At 40.7% G+C, this 18,187-nt stretch overlaps 2 protein-coding genes across 2 annotated transcripts in view; one reads left to right on the top strand and one right to left on the bottom strand.

Moving 5' to 3' along the window:
• Nucleotides 1–8,431, bottom strand: part of C7H16orf87 (chromosome 7 C16orf87 homolog) — a 31,469-nt gene extending 23,038 nt beyond the window's left edge. The window contains exons 1-2 of the mRNA XM_044256218.1: nt 8,044–8,431; nt 1,175–1,271 (exon numbers count right to left, since the gene is read on the bottom strand). Of these exons, the coding sequence (XP_044112153.1) occupies nt 1,175–1,271; nt 8,044–8,109 (163 nt within the window). The 5' untranslated portion in view covers nt 8,110–8,431. The remainder of the gene's footprint in view (nt 1–1,174; nt 1,272–8,043) is intronic.
• An 8,658-nt stretch (nt 8,432–17,089) lies between these two features.
• LOC122913800 (nucleoside diphosphate kinase A-like) lies at nt 17,090–17,794 on the top strand. The gene is made up of 2 exons (XM_044260428.1): nt 17,090–17,537; nt 17,758–17,794. The coding sequence occupies exons 1-2, from the start codon at nt 17,097–17,099 to the stop codon at nt 17,773–17,775; spliced, it is 459 nt and encodes a 152-aa protein (XP_044116363.1). The 5' UTR covers nt 17,090–17,096; the 3' UTR covers nt 17,776–17,794.
• Nucleotides 17,795–18,187: the final 393 nt, after the last annotated feature.

Raw genomic sequence — 18,187 nt, 5'->3', positions numbered from 1 at the left:
ATCTGATTTTATCTAAGGATAAATAACAAAATTTCATGTTTTTGAATTTCAAAATTTATAAATCCAATTTGTCTACATTAATGGGAAAGCAAAATTCAAAAAAAATATTTTTTAGATATTCTAAATCAGATAATTATAAAAAAAATACATCTAAAAATTATATTCACATTAAACCAAGTTATATTTTTCCAGCCACTAGTTTAGGTCATTATAAAGTTTACTAGCACTGAGGAGGATAAAACCAAATGTCCATCAACCACTGAATGGATAAACAAATTGTGGTATATCCATATAAAGAACACTACTAAGCAGTAAAAAGGAGTTAATTTTTACTGATATACACAAAGATATGGCTAAATCTTAAATTATGCTCAATGAAAGAAGCCAGGCCAAAAAAAAAAAAAGAGTACAAGCTATATGATTCTATTTATATATAAAGTTCTAGAAATAATGACTGAGGGCGCCTGGGTGGCTCAGTGGGTTAAGCCGCTGCCTTCGGCTCAGGTCATGATCTCAGGGTCGTGGGATCGAGCCCAGCATCGGGCGCTCTGCTCAGCAGGGAGCCTGCTTCCTCCTCTCTCTCTGCCTGCCTCTCTGCCTGCTTGTGATCTCTGTCAAATAAATAAATAAAATCTTAAAAAAAAAAAAAATTTAAAAAAAAAAAAAAAAGAAAGAATGACAGAAAGCACCTCAGTGGTTATCTGGGGGTGGGGTATCCAGGAGAGAATAACAATGGGGAACTAGAAAACTTTCGGGAATGAATTATCTTGATTGTGGTGACTGGTATAATCATAGGACAAAACTTATCAAGCTGCATACTTTAAATATGTGCAATATATTGAATGTCAATTATAGCTTAATTAAAAATTTTTTATTTTTAGAAATCAGATCAGATCACTTCCTCACTTAAAACCCTTCAATGACTTTTCATCCTCCAATAATAAAAAACAAAATTTGCTATAAGTTTTATCATTATAAGGGAGTTAACATTTAAACGGAATGAAGAGCAAACTAATGTCATAAAGTGGTTACCAACAGCTAATAAAAACCAAAGGCATACTTCAATAGGTTTTAATTTTTAAATTCAAAAAAAGATGTAAATAATATATTCACAAAAATTCATTTTATACTTCTAAATCAAAAAGCTAAATATGTGGTAAACTCTCACAATTACCTGTAGAAGGTGGTGATTTCTCTGGGTGTTTTGCATTTAAAAGTTTTCTGCTAATAAATATATAACCACAGGGACACGATTTACATGCAACAGGAACCTGTATAAAAATAAGAAAAAGTGTATTATTATTATTTTTCTTTTAAACTTTTCAGTGTTTATATAGTCTTCTGAATTGAATGATAAATTACCAAAGCAGGAATCATAGACTTATTTAAACACCACTTCCTTACTCAAATTGAGACTGGTATTGTGTCTTGTACATCTTCACATTCTCCTAATGCTTTACAATACCATGTATATAGAAAATGCATGATAGGGGCACCTGGGTGGCTCATGGGTTAAGCCTCTGCCTTCGGCTCAGGTCATGATCTCAGGGTCCTGGGATCAAGCCCCACATCGGGCTCTCTGCTCAGCAGGAAGCCTGCTTCCCCTTCTCTCTCTCTCTGCCTGCCTCTCTGCCTACCTGTGATCTCTGTCAAATAAATAAATAAAATCTTAAAAAAAAAAAAAAAAGAAAATGCATGATAAACATGTGCTGATGGGAAAACAATAACAGAATCAGAACAAGGGAAACTATGTGGGAAAAAAGTAGTATTTCCTAAAATATCAGTTTGATAGCAGTTTATTAGCACCAACTGGAAAAGGGAGCGTGGCTGGGAAGTAATTAAAGTAATTCCAGAATAAAAATGAGGACCCAACCAAAAGAGTGAGAATGGAAATAGAGAAAAGATAGATGGGCCAGACATTTCAAAAGGAGAGAATACTTCCACTATTTTCCCAAAAAGAACAAACGCATTAATTTGAAAAGATATATGCACCTTTAGATTTATTGCAACATTATTTATAATAGCCATGATATGGAAGCAACCCAAGTGTCCATCCATAGATAAATGGATGAAGATGTGAAACATACACACACACACACACACACACACAGGAATATTACTCAGACATAAAAAAAGAATGAACTTTTGCCAGTTGCAACAACATGGACAGATCTAGAAAATATTATGCTAAGTGAAGTACGTCAGAAAACGACAAATATGAAATTATGAAATCTAAAAAACTTATGTATGAAATCTAAAAAAACTAATGAACAAACAAACAAAAGCAGAAAACAGACCCATAAATAATAGAGAACAAACTGATGGCCCCTTGTGGGGGGCGGTGCGTTAGGGGAACAGGCAAAATGAGTGAAGGGAGTGGGAGGTATAGGTTCCTAATTTTAGAATAAGTAAGTCACTGGGTTGAAAATTATAGCATAGAAAATACAGTCAATGGTACTGGAATAGCCTTGTATGGAGACAGATGGTAGCTACATTTATCATGAGCATAGCATAACCTACCTATAGGATTGTCAAAACACTATGTGGTACACTTGGAACTAACGTATGCCAACTATACTTTCCTTAAAAAAAATTTTTTTAAGGGAAAATACTGAAAATTACTCTGGTTCTAATAGGAGAGGACAACTGCCACTAACAAAAAAAGAATAGTTTACAACAACTACTATGTGGGACAAAAGTATAGCATAAACAGAAGAGAATGTAGGAGGAGTCAAGATCAAGGATCTTTTAGTCTCAGCTCCAGGAAGAACATTGGATAAAACTTAAGCTTTTCAAACTTCTGTTTCTAAATGTGTACATTACAAGTAGCTCCTTTCTCTATTTCAAGTCTATGATTTTTCAAAAGCCAAATGTCACTAAAAATCATTTTTAAAATGTTTTGATTTCTCCACAATCATTTCACTCATATTAACTTTAATGATCCTTGAAACAAGACATGTTCATGAAAAACCAGAAATTAATCTCAACAAAAAGTACTCACAAAATAATTTATGGTCAGAAAACTGCAATTCATCTTTTAAGATAAATTCCATTTGCCCACTATTCTGCTTGTGTAAAAGTTTAGTTACAATTATAAAGCTTTTTATCCAGGATCGCCTGTGTGGCTCAGTCTGTTAAGTGGCTGACTCTTGATTTTGGCTCTGGTCATGATCTTGGGGTCCTGGCATTGAGCCCTGTGTAGGGCTCCATAATCCGTGGGCAGTCTGCTGAAGGATTCTCCCTCCCTCTTCCCCGACCTCAGTGCACGCTCTCTCTCTAAACTAACTAACTAAATAAATAATAGTAATAATAATAAAGCTTTTTATCCATGTATGTAAAGAATGCTTCAGAGTCTGAAATATAAATACTTGATCTTATTAAGCTAAATTAATATTTTGGCATAATTCTTTTTCTTTTCATAAAAACACTGAACAAAGGATCTCTAGTTTGCATTTAAGAAAAATAACAATGACTCATAAAAATAATCAAACTCCAGATAGGTCAAATAGCATGCTTCATTAAAAATGTGATGAGATTCTTTCATGCCAGGACAGAAAATGAAATGTTACATTTTTTAATACTGTAAAATGTACCCAAAATAGATGTTTGTCATTTTAAAAATTTCACATCTTCATAGAAACTAAACTCGAAGGTACTGACTCATTTCCTTTATACTTACACACATTATTAAGGACATTCACTGTAATATAAATTGTTTTAAATTACTGTTATCCAAAAAACACAGAGTCATGATGTTCTTATTCAAAAGATCCTTTGCTAATTTGCAAGCATTTTCTTCCAGCTACTAAAAATGAACAAATTTAAATTTAGGTCTCTGTCTTATACACAAGAAAAATACATCAACACATATCCTAAATTAACAGAGGGCTACACTTAGGTATCTGAGACATGTACATATGGCTTTGGGATGAAAGAATGCACAAACACTAATTGATAAGCTGATTTTCACTCCTTAGAGAGTGTTTTATGATCAAGAAACATTTATGTGCCTGAGCTGAGTCACCCAAATAAAACTTTAAAATGGAAAACTCCTTCTCTCAATCCCAACTCTGAAAAAAATACAACCAACCACATCACAACCCAAATCCTAGAAAAAGAAATATTAAATAGAGTGGACTTCAGTAATATTAATCTCTTCACAGTATAATTTGGTTTCAAACAAAAAAAAAAAAACCTACATCTCCTTCAAATTTCAGTTGTAATGCCAACAATGATACTAACAAAAGTTCTAATTCTGTACTCTCAGGGTTTTGAAATAGGGGGAAAAAAACCCCAAGGTTTTGTTTATTGATGACTTATTAATAGTTCATCAATTTATTCCTTGAAAAGTACATTCAGGTTGTTCTTATGTTTACAAGTAAAACAGCTAAAAACAAGTAAAAGGTTAAAAAAAAAAAAGGGTTAAGGAAAAAGTGCAAGAAACCAGATCCTGGTCTTACATTGTTTCACTGATTCTTAAAAAAGTTTAAAGTAACCACATTATAGAGAACTCATTTACATTCTTGCTGCTAAGACAAAGTGACCTACAGTAGACATATTTGCTACATAACACATAAAATTTCCTATAAATGGAAAGAATAATTTGCTCTATTTTTAAAAAAAAATTAAGGCAAAACAGAAACATACACAAAAGATACAAGGAAACTAACAAGAATCTTGAATATTACTACACACAAAATGGTTCAGTAATTTGAGCTACTGCATGTGAAACCTCTCGAAAATGAAAAGTATTGTGGTTTAGATGTTTCAGAATGGTATTTTCAACAGAGACATGTAAAGGAGATGTTATAAAACAACTGAAAATCTAGTTCTTGTTTGCTGATTTCTGTACCTGTTTTTAAACCTACACACACAGACACAGAACCTATGTAAATCTATTCAAGTGATGCCATCTTCTCAAAATTTAAAGATTTTACATACCCTTTTATGTTTATAAACTATTCCTAAATTCTATATTAATATTCATCAAACAACTTAGAATACCAGTAATCTAATGATGTTTTAAAAATGACTTCTGGATTATAATTTTTTTTAAGATTTTATTTATTTAGGGGCGCCTGGGTGGCTCAGTGGGTTAAGCATCTGCCTTCAGCTCAGGTCATGATCTCAGGGTCCTGGGACTGAGCCCTGCATCAGGCTCTCGGCTCAGCAGGGAGCCTGCTTCCCTTCCTCTCTCTCTCTCTCTCTGCCTGCCTCTCTGCCTACTTGTGATCGCTGTCAAATAAATAAATAAAATCTTTTTTTTTTAATATTTACTTATTTAATTGACACAGACAGAGACAGACAAGCAAGGGGAGTGGGAGAGGGAGAAGCAGGCTTCCAGCTGAGCAGGGAGCCCGATGTGGGGGGCTCCATCCCAGGACCCTGGAATCATGACCAGAGCCGAAGGTAGATGCTTAATGACTGAGCCACCCAGGTGCCCCTATAATTTGTTTTCTTTTTTATAACTACAAAGAAGCTTGTACTCTCCAATAATTATAAAGTAAAAATTAATCTTTTATTTCCTTCAAACCAATCACTTTTAGTAAAAGATATATCAATTTTAAGAATCACCAAAAGTTTTAGGGATGCCTGGGTGGCTCAGTTGGTTCAGCCACTGCCTTAGCTCAGGTCATGATCCCAGGGTCCTGGGATGGAGTCCCACACTGCACTCCTTGCTCAGCAGGGAGCCTGCTTCTCTCTCTGCTTCTGCCTGCCACTCTGCGTGCTTGTCCTCTCTCTGACAAATATATAAATAAAAATCTTAGGGAAAAAAAAGAGGGGCGCCTGGGTGGCTCTCTGCCTTCAGCTTAGGTCATGATCCCAGGGTCCTGGGATCAAGCCCCACAACAGGCTCTCTGCTCAGCAGGGAGCCTGCTTCCTCCTTTCTCTCTGTCTGTCTCTCTGCCTATTTGTGATCTGTCAAATAAATAAATAAAATCTTAAAAGAAAAAAAAAATCGCCTAAAGTTTTAATTAGCCCTTATATTCTCTTAAATATTTACAATAAAGAACAAAACCAACATTCAAAATTATGTAGTAGCTTCCCCCCTTCCCAAAAAATTCATATGTTTAAGTCTTAACCCCCAATCTCAAGGTATTTGGAGGTTAGATAATCAGATTTAAAGTCATGGTGGTGGGGCCCCTCGTGATGGGATTAGTGGCCTTATAAGAAGGGAACCAGAAAGGTCTCTCTTTGCCAGATCTTGGACTTCCAGCCTCCAGAACTGTGAGAAAATAAGTTGCTATTGTTTGAGCCAGTTAACCTATGGTATTTTGTTATGGCAGCTGAGGGAAAGGGAGGACATATTGTGTGTGTATAACAAAATTAATGTATGTTTATAAACAAACTGCTGATCACATTTTGTTGTACAATTACAGGGACTCCTAACAAGTTTATTGGCCTTTCCTTTTTCTTTAACCAGGATATTAAAAACAGGTTACTTTTTCCAAAAGATTAGTTTACGCCAAGTAAAATAAGGTCAAGGTTTGCAGTAACTTATGCCCTACAGACACTGGAATACATAAAGCATAACATGTCAACCTTATACTTCAGCACAGTTAATTGGAACAAATGGAAATGATTTAAATATTGATACAATGTCCTGCAAAGAGACTTAAATTATGAAGTCCATTTTTCTTAGAATTTAACAAATTTAGTTTATGTGGTAAATTAAGTCAAATGGTAAGAATGGAAGTTTAACTCTACTTTGGAAAACATAACTAAATTGTTTTTTTACTGCATATTCAATAAACTCAGAACATCAATAAACTCTAATTCTCCTTGCACAATCTTCCTTCCTTGAATTTCTACCATGCCCATAAAAGATACTGAATTAAACATGTAACATTTTCGTTTACAAGATTTGATCAAGGTACAAGATTGCTCTTAAAGAATGTTCCGACATCAGCATGCTATTTTTAAAAAAGTCTCCAGTCATTTCAAATTACTCCTGATTTAAAAAAAAAAAAAAAAAAAAATTAAGGGGGAGGAGAGAAGTATTCATCTGAAGAAAATTCTCTTAGTAGAAAAGAAAAAAATCACATCCAGAGCTGCACACTGGCATGAAATAAGGGCCTTCGGGTGGTTTTAATTGAGAGTTTTAACTCAATAGGTTGTAAGGAACGTCCATTATTCCAGTAAAGAATGAGGCATGCATAAAACTAAGAAACTGTAAAATGAGATTTTTAAAATTACAACTATGACACTATTAATTTTGTGTAGAAAGAAGTCATTTAAATTTCATGAAACTACATATAAATTTTTAAAAAGATCATGAAGCAGAAACGCCAAATTTTTAACAGCGGATACGCTGGTGGGTGCGGGAAGTGAAGAGAGCCCAGAAGGAAAGGGCTTCAATGGGGGCGTTATTCAATAATGTTCCACAAAAAACAACGTAAAGATCCACGATTATTTCCATCAAAAATATAAGAAATATATTTAGGAGGGAAAAATGTCCAAATTCACCTAAACTTCAAATCATTGATTGCGGCCCCTTTTGTCACATTTAAGCGTCCGCCCAGGTCGCGGTGGAACAGTTTTGGGGTTCACAGTATACATCTGATGGGAACAAAGCAACCCTGCATGGCAGGAGGGGCGTTCGGAGCCAGAAGCCTGGACTCGGGAGTCGGGCACACTGGGCATTCTCGTCGAGGCAGAAGGGGACTGAAGGGGCCGTGCTCGTCCACTTAGGCCACTGTCCCCACACTCCCGCCGCTGTCACCCAGAGCCGGCCAGGCGACTCTGGGAGGCTCCGGACAGGGCGCCCGGTCCGCTCCAGACAAACCCACGCCTCCCTCCCGCGCCACGGGCCGCAGGACACACACAGTTGCCCGGCTAAAGCCTCCTGGTGGGGACCAGCCACTGCAACCCCGGGAGTCCCCCTGGCATCCCCTCGGCTCAGCCCGGCCTCCCACCATGGACACCGAGCCCACGGGCCAGACCACCCGGCGAGGCGGCCTCTGCACAGCCAACCGCCGCCGCCAACAGCCGCCTGCCCGCGCTCCCGCCCCGCCGGCCCCCGGGCCGGCCCCCGGCGCCCACCTGTTGGTCGCACTCGGGGCACGATTTGGTGGCCATCTTCACTTTCTTGGCTCTAGTTGCAGACATGCTCTTCTCCAGCGGCGGCGGCGGCGGCTGTGGCAGTGGCTGTGGCGGCGGCAGCTCCGGCTCCTCCGGCTCCTCCCCTCGTATCTCAGCAGCCCAGCCTCCACCCGCCCGGTCCCCGCGGGCCAGACCGAGGATTGAACGGGAGCGCGCGCGTGTGTGCGAGCCCGGGCGGAGCCTGAGAGCAGCGGGGGCGGGGCAAGGCGTCTGTCCGCCGCGGCCAAGGGCCTCTCGCGCCTGCTCCACGGGACCGCGAAGGGTGCTCCCACCGGCACCGCTCAAGTCCTCGAGAGCGTCCGGATTCTCACGAGAGACCTCCTGAACCGTCCGGCAGCTATAACCGTCTGGTTATAGCCACGCCTTCTCACGGCCCCGCGGACGGCGTGGGGGCGTGGTTGGGGCGGGACTCGGCCGTAACGGGCGTCGGGTTTGACCAACGAATGCACAGAAGGGCGGGCCTGGTACGGGGCACGCCCTCTCCCCGGGAGGAAGGAGAACGTGAGTGAAAGAGGTGGAAGGGAAAGTGCTTACACAGGTCCTCGCATTTAAAACACTTCAATAAATGTTAGCAACTCTAATCACTGAGGAATTGTAATAGACACCTGCTGAGTCTGCTATATACCAAGCCCTAGACTCTACACTAAGACGTAAAATTCAACGTTAAGTCAAATATTTATTGAAGAAAGGCCAATATTGCCAGACAAATATAAATACAAGGAAATGCCCGCCCTCAAAAAATATCCAGACTACTGTGGTACATGGCCTAACTAAAATACAGCAGAACTGGATTGTTGATGGGAGGAGTAAATCGGTTGACTATTTAGAGCTGTATATAAAAATTTACAATCCTTAGGATGCCTGGGTGGCTCAGTCGGTTAAGCAGCTGCCTTTGGCTCAGGTCATGATCCCAGGGTCCTGGCATCAAGCCCCACATTGGACTCCTTGCTGGGCGGGAACCTGCTTCTCCCTCTCCCTCTCCTTCTGCTTGCCTGCCTGCCAATCCCCCTGCTTGTGTTCTCACCCACTATCTCTCTCTCTCTGTGTCAAATAAATAAAAATTTTTTTCTTAAGAAAAAAAATTTACCATCCTCTTGGTCTTTGACCTAGCCTTATACTCTAGCAATTCCGCCCTTAAGAATCTGTGCAAAAGATATTTTCCACCTGTACTCAAATCCATTTGTGCAAAGATGATGTGCTTTGTCACTGCTTGTCAGAGCAAAATGAGAAACACCCCAGATGTCCAACAACAAATTGCTTGAGCAAGTTAAGATATGCATACAACAGAATATTGCTGCAACTCTTTAAAGAATGAAATAGGTCTATGTGAACTGATACAGTGATCTCCAAAATACACTGTTAATTGGAAAAACAAGGCATAGAACTCCCTTAAGATTGTGCAAAAATAATGCGAAAATGTATTTATACTTGCATATGCATTAAGAAACTGGAGAAAAGGAACTGGGGGACAGGCGTAGGAGGGAGACTTATTTTTCATTCCATATCCTTTTGTTTTATTTTATTTTTCTACTAGATAAACCCAGTATGGCCTTTTCCCCCATAAAGGGAAAACGATTTGAACACAACTACTGAGGTACTGAGGAAGCCAGCAGACCGACCCACTGTTGAACGAGTTAGTTGTCCTAGAAAGCTTTGTAGAAAAGTTGTCACAAAAGCTGAATCCCTAAGGATGTCAACTGGTGTTCTTAATCAAAAGTGAAGCTGTACTGGGCAGATGGGACAGTAAGCAAAGGCAGAGAGGTCAGCAATTTGGTGTTGTGTAACACCAAAACCAGAGCAAAGAGTTAAGACTGGGGAAGTGGGCCATATCTAGTTATGCAGGTTTTTGCTACCAGGGGAAGAAGTTCAAGCCTCATCCTGAGGGCAATGGGGGAAGTTAAGGAGTAATAGGATTCGATTTGAATTTGAGAATGATTGGTCCTGCAAAATACGTCAAGTATCGATAAGACCTGAGGAAAGAAAGGTCAGGGGCACCAGGATATCTCAATCAGTTAAGCGGCTGCTTTCAACTTGGGTCATGATCTCAGAATCCTGGGATGGTGCCCCATATCCCACTCCCTAATCAGCAGGGAGTCTGCTTCTCCCTCTCTGTCTTTGCCCCTCCCCCATGCTGTGCACACATGCACACACACACACACACACACACTCTCTCTCTCTCTCTCTCTCAAATAAATGAAATAAATATAATGAAATATATATATTATGAAATCTTAAAAAAAGAAAAAGTAGGTAAAGGAGGAGAGGGGAGGGATTAAAAAAAGAATGAAGTCCATAGTATTAGAGCTTGAGGAGCCATTTTGCTGGGGAGGGAGGGATCAGAGATATTTCCAGGATGACTCTGAAGTTTCTACGGCAAAGGACTGGAGGAATAGAAGTAACAGTGGAAGATAGTGCTGCAGCTTTCCAAGAATGGTGTGGAGCATAAATCAGAAATCTAAGCCCTGCAATCCAGACCCTGAAAGTTTCATTTAAATTGGTCCGTTTTCTGGAAATTTCCTCAAAAGGCCACTTGGCTGGGGTAGGTGTTAAGGAAGAGGTTTTTTGTTTTTGTTTTGTTTTTTTAATTTATTTGACAGACAGAGATGACAAGTAGGCAGAGAGGCAGGCAGAGAGAGAGAGAGGAGGAAGCAGGCTCCCCTCGGAGCAGAGAGCCCGATGTGGGGCTCGATCCCAGGACCCTGGGATCATGACCTGAGCCGAAGGCAGAGGCTTTAACCCACTGAGCCACCCAGGCGCCCAAGGAAGAGGTCTTTAACTTTATGGGGTTTCTGAAATAGTTCATGTGCCAGAGACTGAGAGTTGGTTGATGTAAACTCCATCTAGGTCCCCCTTTCTCTCTAGCCACCTTCTAGCTAAGACTAGAAGATCATGGCCATGATCATATATGTGGTATTATCTCTGGCCTATTAGATATAAACCTGTCTGCTGAGTGGGATTTTTTAGAAAGGTTCTGAGTTCTTGATAAAAATGAACGGATTAATGTCAAAAAAACTTTTTTTGCCTTTTGCACTTTTTGTGCTTTGCCTTTCACACTTTTTCTTACTATCTGTGGAGTAATGAACATGAGACCCTAAAGGTATAGAAGCCATCTTATGACATGAGACAATGAGTGTTGTGCTAGTTAGTTATCTACTGTTATGTAACAAATTACACCAAAACTTGGTGGCTTAAAACAGCAAACACTTATTATCCCACTTTCTGTGGGTCAGAAATCCAGGTGTGGTTCTACAGTCTCACCTGAATGCTCAGCTAGGGGGGATACACTTCTAAGCTTACTCTTTTGATTGTTGGCACGCCCCACTCACTGTCCCTCATCACATCCACATAGTCTCTTCACAACATGGCAACTGTAAGCTGTCTCACAATATGACAATTTGGCTTTCCCTAGAAAAAAGAATGAGAAAGGGGCACCTGGGTGGCTCAGTAGGTTAAGCCTCTGCCTTCGGCTGAGGTCAAGATCTCAGGGTCCTGGGAAGGAGCCCCACATCCAGCTCTCTGCTCAGCAGGGAGCCTGCTTCCCCCTCTCTCTCTGCCTGTTTCTCTGTCTACTTGTGAACTCTCGCTGTCAAATAAATAAATAAAATCTTAAAAAAAAAAAAAAAGAATGAGAAAGAACGTGCATGAAAGAAGCCACATTCTTTTTATAACTTAATCTCAGAAGTGGCATCCCCTTACTTCTGCTATATTCCATTAGAAACTAGAGGTACCTGGGTGGCTCAGGCAGTTAAGTGTCCAACTTTTGATTTTGGCTTAGGTCTTTGATCCCCCCACCCCCCACGGGAGTCGGGCTCCCTGCTCAGCAGGAAGTCTGCTTGAGGATTTCCTTCCCTCTGCCTTGAAACACCCCCTTGCACGCATATACTTGCATGCTCTCAAATAAATCTTGTTTTGTTTTTTTAAAAGATTTTATGTACTTATCTGACAGAAAGAGACAGAGAGATCACAAGTAGGCAGAAAGGGAGGGGGAAACAGGTTCCCTGCTGAACAGAGAACTTGAAGCAGGGCTCAATCCCAGGACCCCAAGATCATGACTCAAGCCAAAGGAAGAGGCTTAACCCAGTGAGCCACCCAAATAAATCTTAAAAAAAAAAAAAAAAAAAAAAGCTAGTCACTAAATTCAGCCCACACTCAGAGGAGATTACACAAGGGCAAGAATACCAAGAGGCAGGGCTGTCTACCCGGATGCCATGCATGAAACTATGATCAATCCACTAAGGATGAACAAAAAGCTAGGAAGTGGGGCACCTGGGTGGCTCAGTAGGTTAAAGCCTCTGCCTTCGGCTCAGGTCATGATCCCAGGGTCCTGGGATTGAGTCCCGCATCGGGCTCTGTGCTCAGCAGGGAGCCTGCTTCTCTCTCTCTCTCTCTCTCTCTCTCTCTTTCTCTCTCTGCCTGCCTCTCTGCCTACTTGTGATCTCTGTCAAATAAATAAATAAAATCTTAAAAAAAAAAAAAAAAAAGCTAGGAAGTGCCTGGGTCCCTGACTGCATTGTTAAGTAACTACCCCAGTTATGGCCTGTCTCCCTAGATTCCTTATAATGTGAAAGAGGGAAAATAGTTCAAAATAAGACACAGCTCCACCCCCACCAAAATAGATAAGAAGAATAACATCAAATGTTGGGGGGAAGCGGGTATAAAATGGTGTAATCTCTTTGGGAAAAGGTCTAGAAAACTAAATATACACATAGCCTATGACCTGGTATTGACAATCTTAGGTATTTATCCAAGAGAAATGAAAACAAATGTCCACAAAAAGACTTGTGCAAGAATATTCACAACAGCTTTATTTATAATAAGCTCAAACTCTGAAAAAAATTCCACAAATGTTTCAAACAGGTAAATAGAAAAATTGTTATATTCATTTCATGGAATACTAGTCAACTTTTAAAAGGAATGAAATATTGGTACATACAACAAAATGGATTAATTTCAAAAATATGATGCTTAGTAAAAGAAGCCTTACACAAAAGAGCACATACTATACAATTCCATTTATGTGTACTTCTAGAACAGCCAAAACTATTTCATGGTAGAAAAAAATCAGAGCAGTGTTTGCCTTTAGGGATAAGAGTGGGGATAAAATGAAAAGGTATGAAAGAAGTTTCTGGGCTGACAGTAATAGTCTATATCTTCATAGGGGTTTGTGTTACACAAATATTTGCATTTATCAAAACATACTAAACAGTACAATTAAGATTTGGACATTTTATCGAATTTAAATATACAAGAACAAAAGCCTGAAGGCAATATTGGACTCTAGGTAATGACAGGTATGCTGAAGTATTTAGGGTGAAATGTGCTAATGTCTACTACTTTACATTACAATTCATATTTTAAAAAGGATAGTTACATGAGTAGATAAGTGATAAAGCAGAGTAAAATGTCAAATGGTACAATCTAGGAGATTGGCATACAGGTGTTCACTGTAAAATTTGGGTATTTTGTATGTCTGAAAAGTTTTGTAAGTTACAGTAAACAAAATCTACTTATTTAAGCCACTGCTCGTTAGGTTTTCAATGATCTGCTATCAACATATTCCTTACTTAAAATGATACCAAAACAAGGGTTTTCTACAAAGTGGATGAAACTGACCCTAACACTTATTCATTCATTTAACAAACATTTATTAGGTATTTACCATGTGCTGGACATTGTGCTCTTGATAGGGGTATGATCTTGTGAGCAAAAAAGTCCCCACTATTGTGAATTTTATAATCTAGCACAGAAGATGACAAACACGTACTATCACATAAATAAACATATAACTACTGTGATTATAGTTATGAAGGAACCATCCTGGAGTCCTAAGGCCATGACAAGGGGACCTGACCTACAGTATGGTGGGGTAATCAGGTAAGACGTCCTGGAGGAAATGTGTGTGACAGGCAGAGTTAATGACATGAAGACCAGTAAGCAGCATGAACAAATTAACTGAGGTCAAAGGAAGTGAAAGGAGGCTACTGCGGCAAAAGCACCAACAGAAAGAGGAAGACAGAGTCCAACACACTGACAGGTCCTAGAAGAGTCCACTTTCCACTGGGCTTTGGACGCTATCTCTGTGCCCAAGATCTTTCATGCATACCATTGAAGTGGCTATAGGTGCCCTAGTCTCACTTAAGCAATTAGATCAAGGCAGGAAGTTAATAACAGCTATTATGTATATAATAAAACAAAATTCAAAATCACTTTTTTGTTTTTTGTTTTTTTTTGTTTGTTTGTTTTTTAAAGATTTTATTTATTTATTTGACAGACAGAGATCACAAGTAGGCAGAGAAGCAGGCAGATAGAGAGGAAGGGAAGCAGGCCCCCCGCCGAGCAGAGAGCCCAATGCGGGACTCGATCCCAGGACCCTGGGATCATGACCTGAGCCGAAGGCAGCGGCTTAACCCACTGAGCCACCCAGGCGCCCCCACTTTTTTGTTTTGTTTTTAAGTAAACTCTACCCCAGTATGGGGCTCTAACTCATTACAGTAAGATCAAGAGTTGCATGCTTTACTGACTGAGCCAGCCAGATGCCCCTGAAAGCCACTACTTACTCCTTTTCTTGGTTGATGTTAATTTATTTATTTGACAGACAGAGATCACAAGTAGGCAGAGAGGCAGAAGGGCAGAGAGAGAGGGAAGCAGGCTCCCCGCGGAGCAGAAAGCCTGACTTGGGGCTCCATCCCAGGACCCTAGGATCATGACCTGAGCCAAAAACAGAGCTTAACTCACTGAGCCACGCAGGTGCCCTGCCACTTCTTACTCCTTTTGCAGTCAGGACCCAAGCTACCTCAGGGACATGGTGGGAAGATGAGATGTAGCAACCTCCACCTCCACTCCTTTCTTTCGACACTCAACCAAGGAGCTTTTGAAAGCTTTGTTTTTGGAGCGCTAAAAAGGTATTTACTATCTCACATAACCAAAATACACTAATAGTAGTTCAGGTACAACTCAATCCGTGTGTTCGCTCACAATGAACAAGGGTTCATTTCTGCCTCTCAAGTCGACACCCCTTTTTGGAGGGGGTAAGGATAATTGATAGGATAATTCAACATCCTATAACTGCTCCTTTCCCTCTCTCATCACATTTCACTGGTTCTTCTTGGAAGAAACCACTCATTTGGAGTGAACAGGGATATCTGCTTTTTTTTTTTTTTAAGATTTTATTTATTTATTTGACAGAGATCACAAGTAGGCAAAGAGGCAGGCAGAGAGAGAGAGAGAGGGAGAGAGAGAGGGAAGCAGGCTCCCTGCTGAGCACAGAGCCCGATGCGGGACTCCATCCCAGGACCCTGGGATCATGACCCGAGCTGAAGGCAGAGGCTTTAACCCACTGAGCCACCCAGGTGCCCCACTGCTGACTATTTTAAACCAAAGTCCATCATCCAGCTCTGGAAGTCTAACGAGAGGTCTGAGAAGTGAGGGAAGGATGGATGGCCACAAAGCTACTACTACCCAGACAAAGTAACTATACAACACCACTTTCTTCCACATTGGCCAAACTTCTGTGACCATTTGACATCACCCTTGTGCTTGCTGACTTTCATATAAAGTCCTTCCCACACCTCTGGTTTTAGCCTCGTTACCCTATCATCTGAGCTAAGTCTCAGGCTTCATTCTTGATTCATTCTTCATTCTTGAGAAGGAATTCACAACAACATTGACAGATTCCTTGACAACCCAAGGATGGAGCAGTTAAATCAGCAGGTGACTCCAGACCAGGGCACCCAGCCAGGGGAGTAAATTAGAGCTGAAAGACTCTAATTAGAGCAGAAAACACTCTGCTCACAAAGCCTTGTGTCATAGTACTGGGGCTGCTTCTACCCAAAGGAAGGGACATCTTTTTTTTTTTTTTTTTTTAATTTGCAATAATGCATCACATGGTCTTTAATTCTTTGGCTCACAGTCAAATTCTACTTTAGGGGACTTCCATTCCATCTTTCCCTCCATTCCTTGTCCTCCCTCCTTCCCTCTATGTCTCTCAAGTAAAATCCATTCCAGATGCCTTTTCCTCACCTCTTAGCTTTTAGGATTCCTTAGCTATCCTTCACAGATTAGACACAGTAGATCATCAGAAGGGAGAGAAGCAGCAAGAGAACCATCCCAATATCTTTACCCCAACTTAATCCATGAATGCCAGAAGTAACTACAATATAGCTACATAATCATAAAAAGGCCATTAATTATGGTCTCTGATAATGCCACTTATATATATTTTTTTTTTAAATAAAGAATCATGGACGAAGGACTGGCTTTGTGTGACAGAATAAGTATTATCACTCAAAAGCACCAGTATGCCATGTCTACTGTGTCCACGGCTCTTGTATCAGAAACATGCTTTCACTTCTTTACTCAAAAAATATCTTCTGAGGGGCACCTGGGTGGCTCAGTGGGTTAAAGCTTCTGCCTTCGGCTCAGGTCATGATTCCAGGGTCCTGGGATCGAGCACCGCATCGGGCTCTCTGCTCAGTGGGAAGCCTGCTTCCCCCTCTCTCTCTGCCTGCTTCTCTGCCTACTTGTGATCTCCGTCTGTCAAATAAATAAATAAAATCTTAAAAAAAAAAATATATATATATATATATCTTCCGAAAGCCTGAGAGCTTTTGCTTATTCCCTAAAACCCTCTTTACCCAGATTTTTGCATGGCTGAGTCCTAAGCATCTTTCACACACACATACACTCTGGGTTGTTCCACATTCCTCCAATGAAGAAGCTCAAAACTCAGGGGCAGCCTGTAGCTTTCCAGTATATTAGGTATCTTGCAGTCTTCATGTTCTGCCAGGGTCTGGGAAGGTATTAAGTTGAGCCATATGAATCTGCCTTAATATAAAAATGAAAATGTTGCGTTTTTCAGAAAAAGAAAAGTTTTATTCAACCAAAATACACACTATTAGCATTAACTGCTTTCCCCCAATGATAAATTTCTCCAAATATATTTAAAATTCAGCATTGTTGAGAAGGAGTTGCCGCTGGAGCCGCTGGAGGGGACCATGGCCAACTGTGAACGCACCTTCATTGCCATCAAGCCTGATGGGGTCCAGCGCAGCCTCATGGGAGAAATCATCAAGTGTTTTGAGCAAAAGGGATTCCACCTCGTTGCTATGAAATTAATTCAGGCTTCTGAAGACCTTCTCAAGGAGCACTACATCGACCTGAAGGACCGTCCCTTCTTTACCAGCTTGGTCAAGTACATGCAGTCAGGGCCCGTGGTTGCCATGGTCTGGGAGGGCCTGAATGTGGTGAAGACAGGCCGAGTGATGCTCGGGGAGACCAACCCTGCAGACTCCAAGCCTGGGACCATCCGTGGGGACTTCTGCATCCAAGTTGGCAGGAACATTATGCACGGCAGCGACTCCGTGGAGAGTGCAGCAAAGGAGATTGGCTTGTGGTTCCAGCCTGAAGAGCTGGTGGATTACAAGAGCTGTGCTCAGGGACACCTGAGTGGCTCAGTTGGTTGGATGACTGCCTTCGGTTCAGGGCGTGATCCTGGAGTCCCGGGATCGAGTCCCACATCAGGCTCCCAGCTCCATGGGGAGTCTGCTTCGCTCTCTGACCTTCTCCTCGCTCATGCTCTCTCTCACTGTCTCTCTCTCTCAAATAAATAAATAAAATCTTTAAAAAAAAAAAAAAAAAGAAAAGAGCTGTGCTCAGAGCTGGATCTACGAGTGACCAGAGAGCAGACCTCCACTTGTTCATTCCATTCCCTCTCCCTCCCCTGAGCAGGGGGCCAGGCTCTAACAAATTCACTTAATTTTGAGACCTTCCTTCTAACCTGGAGGGCATCTCCTGGAGCTGGGTGTGCTCACTGTACAGTATTATGTGCTGCTGTCAAATTGAAATATTTCATCCCCCCCAAAAAAAAAATTTCAGCATTGTTAAAATTTATTCAAATCCTTCCATTACTGTTCTCTATTAGAGAATGCTCTGTTTCTTAGAGTTTCAAATGATGACAAATGATACATAATTTCAACTTCTTTACAATAAGATGCTACTGTTAGGTTTTGCCTGAGTTAAAAGTAATGGAATACTCTCTTTGCAGACCACCATACAGTTACCAGAACCTTCTTTTTGGTTGCAATGA

The sequence above is a fragment of the Neovison vison genome, chromosome 7 (genome assembly GCF_020171115.1).
Source record: "Neovison vison isolate M4711 chromosome 7, ASM_NN_V1, whole genome shotgun sequence".
Lineage (NCBI taxonomy): Eukaryota > Metazoa > Chordata > Mammalia > Carnivora > Mustelidae > Neogale > Neogale vison.
This window is presented reverse-complemented; position numbering and strand designations above follow the sequence as displayed.

Bases quoted from the DNA above. Each gene is read 5' to 3' on its own strand.
- LOC122913800 (XM_044260428.1), top strand. From the start codon at position 17,097: ATGGCCAACTGTGAACGCACCTTCATTGCCATCAAGCCTGATGGGGTC.